The sequence below is a fragment of the Struthio camelus genome, chromosome 3, assembly GCF_040807025.1.
Source record: "Struthio camelus isolate bStrCam1 chromosome 3, bStrCam1.hap1, whole genome shotgun sequence".
In the NCBI taxonomy this organism is placed as follows: Eukaryota; Metazoa; Chordata; class Aves; order Struthioniformes; family Struthionidae; genus Struthio; species Struthio camelus.
In genome coordinates, this window is record NC_090944.1 from 145,257,096 (window position 1) to 145,270,038 (window position 12,943).

Genomic DNA, 12,943 nt, shown 5'->3' on the forward strand with positions numbered 1-12,943 from the left:
GTTAAAGAAGTTTTGTTATTTAAAAAAAAAAAAAGAAAAAGGAAAAGGCAGGCAGTGAAAATAAATAAAATAAGCTAAATTGCCGGGAAAAAATATGGCATCAGTGAAGCTAGCAAGGAACTATGTGTCCCATGTAGAAATTAGCTAGCTAATCTACCCACAGGTCAGAATTGTGCGTTTTCCACACAGAATGACTTGAGAATGACTTTGATGGCAGGGAATTTCTGATGCAGTGCAGAGGGGTGCTGCTTCTGTTTTTCTGGCCAGGTTTGGCAGGGCTGTTTGTGGTGGTTGTGTGACTCTGCTGAGTACAGTAGATAAGGATCAGTCATTTGAAAAGTTGCCACTTGTTGTATAGTGGGTGACTCGGTCTACTGAGATGCTAGATCCACCCTTCGTGCTATATGTTTGCCATCTAGGTCACCGTGACATCTGTTAGATTGGCTGTGCCTTTGCTGGTGCTCTAGGGAAATCTGGAAAATCAGAGGGCGAATGCTGCTCCTCGCATTGCTTTGTCCTCCCTTCCAGCTATAGCAGTCTCCGTTGGGAGAGAGAGCCCGGCTGCCTTTAAAGCTTCTGGGAGCGAGACGGGCATAGCTTTGCTTACCTCCGTGAGGGTCTTGGGAAGGAAAAGAGCAGCAGAAGCTACAGAAGTCCCAGGAGCCTTGGGGAGGGGGAGGTGGGAGCTCCCAATAGAGTTGAACATCTGGGAATTGCATGCCAGAGATGTACAGAATAAATGCTTTGCGTGTGACGAAAGCACTGTAAGAGGAGGAGCGTGCAAAGGTGCGTTTGTGTGGGAAAGAGGGGCATGCAGTGAAAAGCCAAAGGAAAGATGGTTGAACAAGAACAACATCCTTTTTCATCTAAACAGTGTCTGAAAGCAAAAAAACAGGAAAAGAAAAAGAAGAAAACAAAGTAGGCAATGCATTTTGGAAAAAGCAACACCCTCCCAGCCTTCGAAGTCTACAGTTTAAAAAAAAACAGGGAAGAAAAGAAATAGGCCATATTTTAAAAAAAAAAAAAAAAGGCAAAGATTTAATTTGAAATTAAAGAAGCCTGGAAAGGCAATGCGGTTTAATGGAATTGTAATGAGTCATCACTAATAGCAAGAATGCCCACTGCTACCTTGTGTAATCGTGTGACCCAGCAGCACCACCCTCCCCGTCTCTTTTATTTCCACTGCCGATCCCTGCGCACGCTTAGCGCATCTGCCTCATGCGGGTTCCAGGCCTGCCCTGTATCGAGGCAGTGGCCAGGCAGAAGGGTCCCCAGTCTCTTCTGACCTTGTGGGAGTTCACTACGATATACATAATTAATAGAAGCTATGTTGCCGTAGGGACCCTACGTGGGAGAAGAAATTAGCTTATAAAGGCAAGGTTTGCAGAGAAAAGGTTTAGCAAAGAGCTTTCTCTGTTGATGTGATCCATACTTTGAAAACGGAGAATGTTTGTTTAAAAAAAAAAAAACCTTCAGTAGAACAGGAGTAAAAAAAACTGCCCAAGTTCGTGGTTATTGTGCCACGTGCACACAGTTGCCAAACAAAGAACCTCAAGGTTGATGACAAAGCTGTATATAAGCTTGCATGATGAAATCTGAAGCTGGACAAACACAGCTTGGTTTTCATTTATAGTTTAAAGCCCGCAGTGTGTCCAAGTTCATAAGGATTTTGGCAAAGTTGAGCCAAGTTTTAGGAGGTCTTGGTTGAGTTATAGTTTCTGATGGAAACTATGCAAAAAGGACTGGTTTCCATGCCAAACCAGACAAAAGTTATGGTTTTGACTGTTTTGCGTCAGGTTTTGGAAGTTCAAGTCTAAAGCTCAAAGTAAAAGCAAAACACAGACTTCGGCCCCAAAAAAAAAGTTGACTAGAGCCACGATTTTTTTGAGATTCTGTAGTCTGTCTTTATTTTATGGGTTTTTTTGTATTTACCAGATTGCCATAAATTCAAATGGAATACAGATTCTGCTGTGTCTTTTGTTTTCTTGTTAACAAACATCTGGAAATTCAGCTTGTGCAATAAATAGGCTGTAGTGAGTAGTTTTTGCTCTCCAGTGTCTCTTTTGGGAATGGGTATGTTAATCCTGGCTCTGCTCTAGAGGAGGAAGTCAGCTGGACCTGTGTTTGCCGTTGCAGATGTGGTGCTGGAGAAGGCCATGCACAAGTGCATCCTGAAGCCGTTGAAGGGCCACATTGAAGCGATGTTGAAAGAGTTTCACACTGCGGACGGTTCTTGGAAACAGCTAAAGGAAAACCTGCAGCTGGTGCGGCAGAGGAATCCTCAGGAACTGGGTGTGTTTGTTCCAACGCCAGACTTTGTGGACGTTGAAAAGATTAAAGTCAAGTTCATGACCATGCAGAAAATGTATTCACCTGAAAAGAAAGTCATGCTGCTACTGAGAGTTTGCAAATTGATTTACACTGTTATGGAGAATAACTCAGGTATGGTGCTTTCTCTGATTAAAGCTCGCTGTTATTCCAAACTTTGCCTTTGGTTGCCTTTTGGTGCAGGAGATGAGATCACTGGATTCTGCAGAGACAGATGCCTCTTCCTCCTTGAGCTCTTGCAGTGCCTCTCTCAGCCCTTTTGAGAGGGATCCTGCTGCTCCTCTTCTTTCCCGATGTCTCTGATGCTACTGGCAGCACATGCGTGAAGGTTAAGCAGAGTTATGAAGCAGCTTCAAAAGGACAGCTTTGCTTAGCTATTGGCTTTTGCAATTGGCTGTCAGAAAGCCTGTCCTGTGAGTCTTGATTTGACACTTAGACTAAATGAGTATTATTCTGGAAGTTGTAGAAGAGGTGGTTAAATACACCCTATATTTCAGCCTATATTTTTGAATATATTGTGTGCGTAATACCACAACCATAAGGGCTCTGTGTAACTGGGCAGAGAAAAACAGCCTCTGATCCAGTACTTCTGGCTTCCTCTGAATGTTCTCATTTGGACATTTTCTTCGGGTTCTTGAAACAGAAGTAACAATACTGACTTCTACACTGTAGCAAGTGTCAGAGTGACCTTGAAAGCCAGATAACAAAATGGAACTAGAGACTAGTGAGAGCTGCTGAGCCGTCAGTGACAGACACACCATGAAAACACTGTGGTAGATGGCATGAAGTCACAGGTGCAGCTGCGTTGCCCAAAGTCCTATCAGACATTGCTGTAGTAGGTCGTGAGCAGTGCAGGTGGTAGGAGATCCCCCCCTCCCCCCGTGGCAAATTGAAGCTGCCGCAGGTGGTTGGCAGATTGAGCACCAAATCTGCAGCTGGGCCTGGTGCTGATCAAGACACCTCCTTTCTTTTGGGATTTGAGATGATTGTGGCTGAAGCCCCTCAAGCACTTTCATGAGAACTGGATGCAAACTCCTGCCCACCTTTATTCTGTGCCAACTGTTCCTGCATTTTGAAGTGGACATAGGGATTCTGGCCCAAAGTGCTGTAGACTTTCTTCCATGTTGTACTATTGCATTGAGTAAGGTGTTTCCAGCAAGCAGAAAAAAAAAATACCAAGCGGGCACTGCCAGTCAGTTACTGTATTGAGGGGCTTGGGCTAGGTGTGGCAAATGCGCCTTGGGTTGTGCTGTCGTGGGAGGCTTGTAAAACATGGCATTGAGCTAGCAGCTCTTTGCATATCTTTGCTTCGTCTTGTCCTCTCAGCCAGATAATAGTGTGATACCTGGAGGATGTGCCTTAGCTGGCCTAATTTTAGATCAATCCTTCAATCATCTGGAGTTTCACCAAAGATTAAGCTGGCTCTGCTCTTGGTGGTGTTAAGTGACCAGCACACCAGTTCTACAATGAGCACAGATTGGCCAGACCCAGATTGTATTTTGTAGAAAATACAATCCGTATATATAGTATTTTCCATCTTCTAAATGGAAAGTTTAAATGTAAGTGGTAGAAGCACAGCCGGATGTAGCTACAGCATGGTCTGTGCATTAACTGAGTGCTGCTCTTGCTGATGCTGCTTCTGCAGCTGCTTGGAGATGATGGGAGGCTTTGCTCACTGGTACGTGTAACTGTGCTTTGTCAAGGAGAGGAGCTGAATTTTCATGTCAAGTCTTACGGTTTTTGACAAAAGTCTAATAGGCCCTTATATTCAGGCCTCTGTGCTGGTATTCAGACTCAGAAACTGGTATCTGGTTGGATCTTTCCAGAAAGTGGATGTCCTTGCACATAGAAAGAAAATGTCTATTCATCTCCTCCTAGCTGGTGATAGAAGTGCAGGTGGGATTCAGGTCAGACATTCATAGCAGCCTTCTGTGAAGTGACTTGTTGAGTCAGTGGCCACTGATGACAACGCGGGCCCAGTCTTTAAATTCTCTTGCATGCCTGTACTCATTAGCATCATCTGGTGTGTACTTGTTGGAAGTACAAGCTTGTGGGATCAAGCTGGTGTTGGTCTCCTGTCCAGAGCGTAGGATGATGTTCTGTTTGCCACAAATGGCAGGCTGTAGAGCGATGCAATCCTGCTGGTTAGTGAAGGCAGCAAAATAACACTGTGCTTTTTGAAACACTGAACCTGGTAAAAAGGTGTAGTTTGTCTATCACTGTCTGTGTTCCCTTCACCCCAGGGAGGCTGTATGGAGCTGATGACTTCTTGCCTGTGTTGACGTATGTATTAGCCCAGTGTGATATGCTAGAGCTGGATACTGAAATTGAATACATGATGGAATTGCTGGATCCATCTTTGCTACACGGAGAAGGTAAAATTTGGTTTCTTTTCCCTCTCTTCCTTTTAAATTAAAATTGAATAAAAGACTACGGAATGGAGATTTTCCTTGACAGTGCAATTACTATTACCTTGTTTGACTGTAAATCTCTTCAAGGAGAGTACTAAAGTCAGTGATGTCAGTAGCATAACAAGAGACTCTCCTAACTATTTCTGCCTTGGAGTATGGAAAAACCCTGGCTTTCCTGGTGGGATGTGCTTGCAGAGTGTAGACTGAGTGCTCTGGGAACCTGCTGGTGTATGCTTTCTTATGAGGGAATGCAATTTTTTTCAACTAAGAACGGAGAGGCGTCATGACTTGGCAAGCAAACCCATATACCATGCAGATGCTGAATGTGTTTATTCTTCAGTGCCTGAAAATATTGTGAGTGTATTTATAGTGCCACAGCATTTAGTTAAGTTGCGTGACTCAAAAAGGGGGCCTAGGGGAGATACTTTGTAAAAGCTTCTTGAGGAATTCTCTGCCGGGGAAATGCTTTTGAGAACACCTCCCCCTTGATGCTCTTTGCTTCCTCCCAGTGTTTGCTTCTTGCAAAGTATTTTTATGAGCCCCAGGAAGGCATTTTTTATGGCAGGCATGACTGAAGGCTGAGGTCCACTAGAGGCAGGGAAATCTGCTTCCTTCTCTCTTCTTTCGTGGCAGTGTTTTTAAAACAGAGGTGTTCTGCAAGACCTTGGTAGCCCCCAGAATCCACCACTTTGTGAGGAGGTTGAAAGGCTCTTGTGACCAAGTTCAGCTGTGAGTTTAAATATATATGTTTATCTGTTTCCTGTCCCTGCTATCTTTAGACTTGGAATTGCTGTATCCTCTTTCAAGTCGGTATGTGTGAGAGGCACGCCAGGATTCCTCCCCTTTGGTACTGGCTTGTTCGCTGCCTTTGCATAGAGAGCATCCTCTAGTGCATTGTTCAGGAATCTTAATATGGATATTACTTTGAGGCGTGAAGCTGGAGATTATTGACATGCTTGAAAAGCAGAAAAAGTCATGTTATTTTTAATTCAGCAAAAGAGGTCCATCTATTGGTTGGCCCTGTCTTTGGCACCAGAGGCGCTATACCGCGCAGGAAGAATTGTTTAGTGCTTTGGGGTTGTGCAGCTCAAATGTGATGTATTGTCCAATTTGGCTCATGGCTCTTGCATGTGTTTTATATATAGAATTTGTTGCAAAGCTAGAAGCCAAGTGGATGCTATCTGTCATACTGAAAATACTCCTGTCAGCATAGAATGCGTCTTTAAATGACAGCATGAATAGACTGTGCTGCTTTTAATTGGATACTCCCACTTAACTAGTTTACTTAGAAAATGAAATAAACCAGAGCATGTCTTTTCCCCAGGTTGCTGAGAGCTCTTAGCTCATGCTGGGACTCCTTTTCCTTTGTGATCTGCAGCTTTTTTTGTATGTCAGCAATTGTCTTGGCTTTAATTCATTCTCTATTCGTATAACGAAGGTGAAGTAAGGAAGATTGCAGTCATTGCCTTCTGTACTAGCTGGACATTGGCTGGACTGCCAAAAAACAGTGAAAAAACACTGGAAGTCTTCCTTTAAAAGAAAAAGCGAACAAGCAGCAACAGCACAACCGCTAGAGCCAGGCTTATGGCTAAACGGTTGGATTGGGCATTCAAACTATGACAAATGATTTTGGGATGCTTCCTGGGTGCAAATCACACTCCCAGTTGTTACTTTGTTGCCACTGAGTATAGTTGCTTTTAAGTTTCTGAGTCATGATAGATTGTCCTTTATTTTGCTTAAACAGCTATGTGTATTCCATCTACGTTTGAAAACTGGGAAGAAAATAAATTAGTCTGAAAGTTGCTTGGAAGAAAACTCATGTCCCAACTTTGTAAAAACATTCAGCAGTAAATGAGCATCTTACACAAGTCACTTAAGTAACTAGCTATCCCTAGCACTAGTGGACCCAGAGTTGACCTACCAGCAGGCGTAGGTCAGTTCACCTAACCAAAAACACTGAGCTTATCATAGCTGTGTGTATGCAGGCTCCGTGTCTCCAAGATTTCCAGATCTCAGGAAGATATGTTGGCCCAATATCTGTGTTACTTTTTTAAAGTAGGAGAGCAGTACGCTAATAGCGATAACTGTTGGGCAGTGCTTCACTTGCAAGGTGTTGCATTGCTTGTAAAAGCTGCAGTCTGAAGTATGGAGCAGTTGATAGGGTAGTATAGAAAAAAGAAATTAAAAAGAAAAAATTAGTAAAGAGCAGTTCTAATCATGTTACCAAATTTGCTGCTGTAAATTACATGTCTATATGGTAAGAGTGATTATGAATTCTTAATTTTTATTTTCCTTACAGGTGTCAGTAGTAGTAGTATCATCTCATTACCCAATTCAGAATGCTGGTGGGGGAAAACAAGCTGCCTGCTCTCTTTCTTTACATACAGATATTTTGACAACAGAGTCCAAGGGCTTTCATTCGCATACGCACACACACAGATAGATGGATCAAATGCGTCTTTTCTTCTGTGAACTGTCAGAACGTCTAGCATCCTGTTTGTGACTGTTCTGAGAAGTCCTTCTCTTGCTGTCCTTCACAGGAGGCTATTACTTGACAAGCGCATACGGAGCACTTTCATTGATCAAGAACTTCCAGGAAGAACAAGCTGCCCGACTGCTAAGTTCAGAAGCCAGAGATACCCTCCGGCAGTGGCATAAGAGGAGGACAACTAACAGAACAATACCTTCAGTTGATGATTTTCAGGTACAGCCCAGGGCTTAAAAAAAAAAAAAAAAAAAAAGGGAATGATTGTTCTGTTGGAAACCTCCATTTGTGAGGTGTGATTCTTTATGATTCCCTTGGGAGCATGAAGGAAGTGAAGTGAAGCAGTGCTGAGAACATGGCTTACAAGTTTTCCCCAATTTTTTAAGTCTTTGCACTTTTAAAAAGTTCAATTATAATGATTGGAAGAAAACACTAACTAATGGAACTGCCCCCTGTCTTTCCATGGACAAAGTGAATCATATCTTAGATTTAGCTTCTTTGTATGCCTTACTGTTAAAAAGAACAAATCCACATTTCCAGTGGGGTAGATCAGCACAGCTCCCCTGGTAAGGTAATGGTGGCATACAGCAGGCAGCAGAGAGAAGTGGGAGGAAAGCAGTGTTGATTAAAAGTTAAGCAAGGACCAGAGTTCTACACTATGAATGTCTTCATCTTTTTTTTTTTTTTTTCCTCCCTCCATTTCTTACTACTCTTTCAGAGTAGGCCAGTAGCTTCAACTGAAGAATAACAGTCTGGATTATTTCATCTTCTAAAATCAGATCTGTAGGTCTTTCACATAAAATCGTAGTATGCTGTTGACTGGCTGTTCAGATACATCAGTTCCTGGACTGAAGCACGGAAGATGCTGGACTCGAGAAGCAAGGATTTATTTCTTTGGTTTTAGCTGCCTACTGTTCACATCATAGCCCAAAGTTTAGGCTATGATTTAGTCAAGATCTTGAGAAATAACAGTGGAGGGTCATCAGAAGACAGTGAAACTTTTCAGTGGAGGCTCCTTGGGCTTTATCAGCGTCCATGCAAAGGACTACAGAGCAACGCTGAACAGGAAGGAACTGGGAAGAGAAGCAGTCTTGCCTGATGTGTCTCTCTTTAGAAAGAGAACTGATCAACAGGGATCTTGAGCTATGGCCGCTGCACAAAGCTAGTCCATCTTGCTGGGATCCATTTTATATTTGGCTTATCTGTAGTTAGGGGAAGTCTCAAGCTATTTGAATCTGACATTCTTTCCAGCAAAACACTGCACTGTTTGTAGGAAGCTTCATCTTCTTGTATCTGCTCTGAATAACTAAATCTCAGAGGATTATTTTGGCAAAATCTCGTATTCTGTCTCACCTTCTCTTGCTCAGCAGAGACACTTCAGCCAAGCTAATTGCACACCTGGATGTCATGCTGGGTGGGGATGCTGTGGGCGATGGGGGAAGAACTGGCGCCGAGTGAGTGTCCAGGGCTTCTTTTCATTCTGTTGTCTGTTTCAAAACAGCCTCGAATCAGTAAGATCACACCCCTGCCAGGCTACGCTTGGCACAAATTCATGCACTTTTCTGCCTGCTCGGAATGCTAGTTTACTTTCTGCACAGTCTGCAGGCTTGAAATAAAATACCTGCCCTATGGACACATGTGTAACACAGCTTCAGAACAACTAATCCTTCCCACACCAGGGAATGCACTCACTGTATTTCTATGATGCAGTCTCACAGCCTTCTCAGCTTTTGGACCCTTGCAGGCCTTCTCTCTTCCTCCCTCCCTCAAAAGGATGGAAAAGCAAAAATCCCATGTGTCGATGATTAAATAGAACTTTTTGATACTGCATAAATAAATTTGATACTTATGAGCTACAGGCATTTGTGTAACCTTCAGCCTCTTCTTCAGGCAATCCCGTCTGCTTAAAATTGCATACATTTAAGAAAAACACATCCTTTGTGTGTTGACTACATTAGAAATTAAAATTGTGGTGCATTTTGCCTTACTTAGGGCTGCTCATTTATTAGATCCTTAGCTGGATGACCAAAATGGGTTGTTCTGTTAGTCAGCTTCATGAAGTCCCAATGGTTTAAATGGTGTTGCAGAGCTTCAGTGTTTCAGTCTGCAAAAACTATCCAGGAATGTTTATTAAGAAAAAGAAGTGCTCTTTGGAGCTTAAATAATAAGTCATGTGAAGATTCCTCTTGGTCTTAGCCTTTAAATAATGTGTATGAAATGTAAATTTTTACCATAGTGATTTGGCCTGCTTAATATATTCTACATACAAACATAGGTACGAGCTCATTCAATAAACAGTCCTTTCTCATTGTCATCATCTTATGCTTTAATTTTACTGCTTTTCGTAGTCTTTCCAGATAAACTTCTCTAAATGAAGCACTCCACAACAGGCTGCCTCGTTTGTGTGTCCAAAACGTGACTTTCCTAGTTGCCTTTTCTTTACTTTTCAAACGCTTTTTGGAAGGTAGAACTGTGCCTCTTAGGGCATGTTTAGCATTTATCCGTGTTATCAGAGCTGTGGGCATGTGTCAATTTCCATAGAGGAAAAAGGTCCGTTCTTTGCCTCAAGATTATATAGATTCACTCAAAAGCTCCACAGTAAACTTTCTGCAGTATCCCTCTTTAGAAAAGAAAAATTAAAAAAAACCCTGTCACACACAACCCATAACATAAGGCTCAGAGACATAACTAATTGTCACTGGATAATTTGATGAAAATGCCCTAAATGAGGTTGCATTACCTTTCACACACTGCAGGATAAGATTGCAAACAGGTGTTTATCATGTAGTAACTTGTTTTTAGGTCAACACCCTTGTTTTAAAATTGGCATTGGCTTTTTTTTTTTCTTCTTCTTCTGACTATTGTAGTGTGTGAAGCTTCTGTGCTCTAGACTGACCCAGCAGCGGCAGCAGCATCTTTTGGACATGCTGCCTCAGAAGTTTATTTTGCTTCTCAGCATTTTGTTCCCTCATAAGGCCAGGCATGAAGTCCCATTAAAACCGCTGGGGCTTGCCATGTGTTCAAGGCTGTATCTGCTCGCTCTTAATTGCGGGGTTAGACTGTAAACCAAGGGAAGGAGGATGAAGGCTTACTGAGCTTCTGTCATGCCCTCCACATTTGCCACAGTTTTACACCACCATCATAATCGACAGAAAGATGCCTACTGTTTATTGCTGACTCCTCAGTTTTCAGAGGATGAGTTTTGTGGGGGGGGGGGGGTTTCAGTGTCTTATGTCTGTTTTCTCATTCTACAGAACTACCTTCGAGTTGCATTCCAGGAAGTTAACAGTGGATGTACAGGAAAGACCTTGCTAGTAAGGCCATATATCACTACGGAAGATGTATGTCAGCTCTGTGCTGAAAAGTTTAAAGTGGACAATCCAGAAGAATATAGCCTCTTTCTTTTTGTTGATGATACCTGGCAGCAACTGACAGAAGATACCTACCCTCAGAAAATCAAGGCTGAGTTGCACAGTCGCCCGCAACCGCAGGTCTTTCACTTCGTCTACAAGCGCATTAACAGTGATCCATATGGTGCTATTTTTCAAAACAATGACGACTCTGCTGCTTAAAACCAGCAACTTGTTGTTTAATTTCTGTTGCTTGTTAGCTGTTGAAAACACCTTTGCTGCCTACCTGGGGAGGTAAAACAGTCTATGCAGGTCTTAAACCATAAATGCCTAGTAAAACACGTGCAAACGCTTCTAGCGTTGTGTATGGAAAAAACATGTAAACCATGCATATGGCCAGTTATGTGGAATATTCAACCAGAGTGTCTGAGTAAACAGCCCGTGAAGCTGAATTTCTGGTACCACAGACTTCTGAAACATATTATACTGTGGCCCTCTGCAGGTCTCTTGCTGTAGTGTGCCGAAATCTCGTTTCTTCCACTCATCCTTTAGCCACATGTCATTTTGATTTAAATGTCTGTATGCTAGACAAATGTTTCAGTGAACTGGCTGGTACATGCTCGGTTTGACCAGCATGTGTTTGACAAGACTGTCCGATGCGGGGCATCAGTTAACTCATAATTATCTGGATGGTTGCGTCCTTTCCTAATTTTTTTTATTACAGAAAATCTCCATGTTTTTATATATATTTCATAGAAATTTTATAGCAGTTGCAGGTAAACTGTCAGGGTTGGTTTTTTAAATATTTTTTTAACTATAAAGTATTCTATAATTATGCATGTGATTTTAACATTTAATATACAAGAATAAATCTCTTGCTGGTTTTAGAGTATTGCATTAAAAGTCTCCGTGGTTTCTCTTTTTTCATGTTACAGGAAGGTTTTTATGAAACTTCTGTTGTCTATAAGCAGGTTGCAACATTGGCACTGGTGATTTCAGTGCCTTTATCTGAACTTGATGTACTGTTACGTGGATTATTGTTTATATGCATTGTTTTAGATAGAAATATGGTTTTGGAAGAGGACGATGAAAGAAAAGGATGTAGAGAAGGGGTAGAGAAAGAATGTAGAGAACCTGATTTAGGAATAAAATGTGTTAGTCTGCTGGTTCAGGCTCCTTGCAGAAAGAGAGCAAAGGAGGGTGGTTAGAAACTTTTATGTATACAATATTGTAGATATGCAGATGGATTTGATAGCACCTGTCCCAGATACTATTTGTGTTAGCAGAGGATTAAATATCAATAAAACGAGTGGGAACACTAACCATTTTATACAGTCTGTCAGCAACATCAAAATGTGCTTTGGACTGAAGAGTATGTTGTAACATTTCATGATTCTTAAGTTACTGAGTAGGCGACACATGAAAGTCAGTGTCCTAAATATACAAAGGTAAAACGGTATTAAATGCGTCTGTTCTTGTGACTTGTCTAAGGTAGTTGATGCTGTGGGTGACGCTCTGGTCCCTGCGTAAGTCAAAGAGGACTATTCTCTTTACAGAGACCAAGGGCTCTCCTCCAGTCCTTGGAGCAGTGTATCTTAAGGCAGGTGATTACAAAAATGCGTCATGAGTAGCACGTATATTGTACATATGAAGATCTGTACCGTTTTTAATGTCAGTTTACCATGTATCTTGAAACCTCCGGCACATGTTTGTATTTCATTTTGTAAATGATAAATGGTGAGTTTTGCACATAATACATTGTAATAATGAACTACAACATGGGATGTCGTGTGCTTTTTCTTAGAAAGAGTTTGCACTTGAATGTTCTGTGTACCAGCAGACTCTCATGATACTGCTTTTTGTATTGCTTGGCCCACTTTAAACTCTTGAAACATCCTGAAAGGATGAAAGAAGCGATCGTTAGCATTTGTAAAATAGTGTTGTGAGAAGCTGATCACATTAAATAGTTTGAGTTCACACTAAAGGAGAAAAATAATTCTGATGTTAGATAGCAGCAATGATATTCCGCAGGCTAGGCCTCAATTCACTGACTCTTCCTCTTTTTACAATATAACTACTATCATCATTTTGTTAGTTTTTTGTACAGACTGGTAATGTGCATCTAAAAGCATTTGAAGATGTCGGGGCTTCCTAGCCTGAGTCAGTCGTTCCGCTTTGCGTGCTTGACTTGAACTGTCAGTAGAACAAGCTGGCAGGTGTCGTGGCTGCTGAACCATTTCTTGCAAAGTTCAGACTGATACTTAGATCCTGTGAAAAATCTCACCACTCTTACACGATGGCAACTCTGTTGAGGGAGGGAAGGGCTGGGGCAGAGAGGGTAAGTATTGAGAAACTCCAAACTTCCAAGT

General features: G+C 41.9%; 1 protein-coding gene across 8 annotated transcripts in view; it reads left to right on the plus strand.

Moving 5' to 3' along the window:
• Window positions 1–12,351, plus strand: part of RIN2 (Ras and Rab interactor 2) — an 87,383-nt gene extending 75,032 nt beyond the window's left edge. For all 8 annotated transcript variants that reach the window (XM_068940765.1, XM_068940763.1, XM_068940768.1 and 5 more), the window contains 4 exons: window positions 2,137–2,442; window positions 4,572–4,703; window positions 7,280–7,443; window positions 10,479–12,351. In XM_068940765.1, coding sequence (XP_068796866.1) covers window positions 2,137–2,442; window positions 4,572–4,703; window positions 7,280–7,443; window positions 10,479–10,796 — 920 coding nt within the window. In that variant the 3' untranslated portion in view covers window positions 10,797–12,351. The remainder of the gene's footprint in view (window positions 1–2,136; window positions 2,443–4,571; window positions 4,704–7,279; window positions 7,444–10,478) is intronic.
• The last annotated feature ends 592 nt before the right edge of the window (window positions 12,352–12,943 follow it).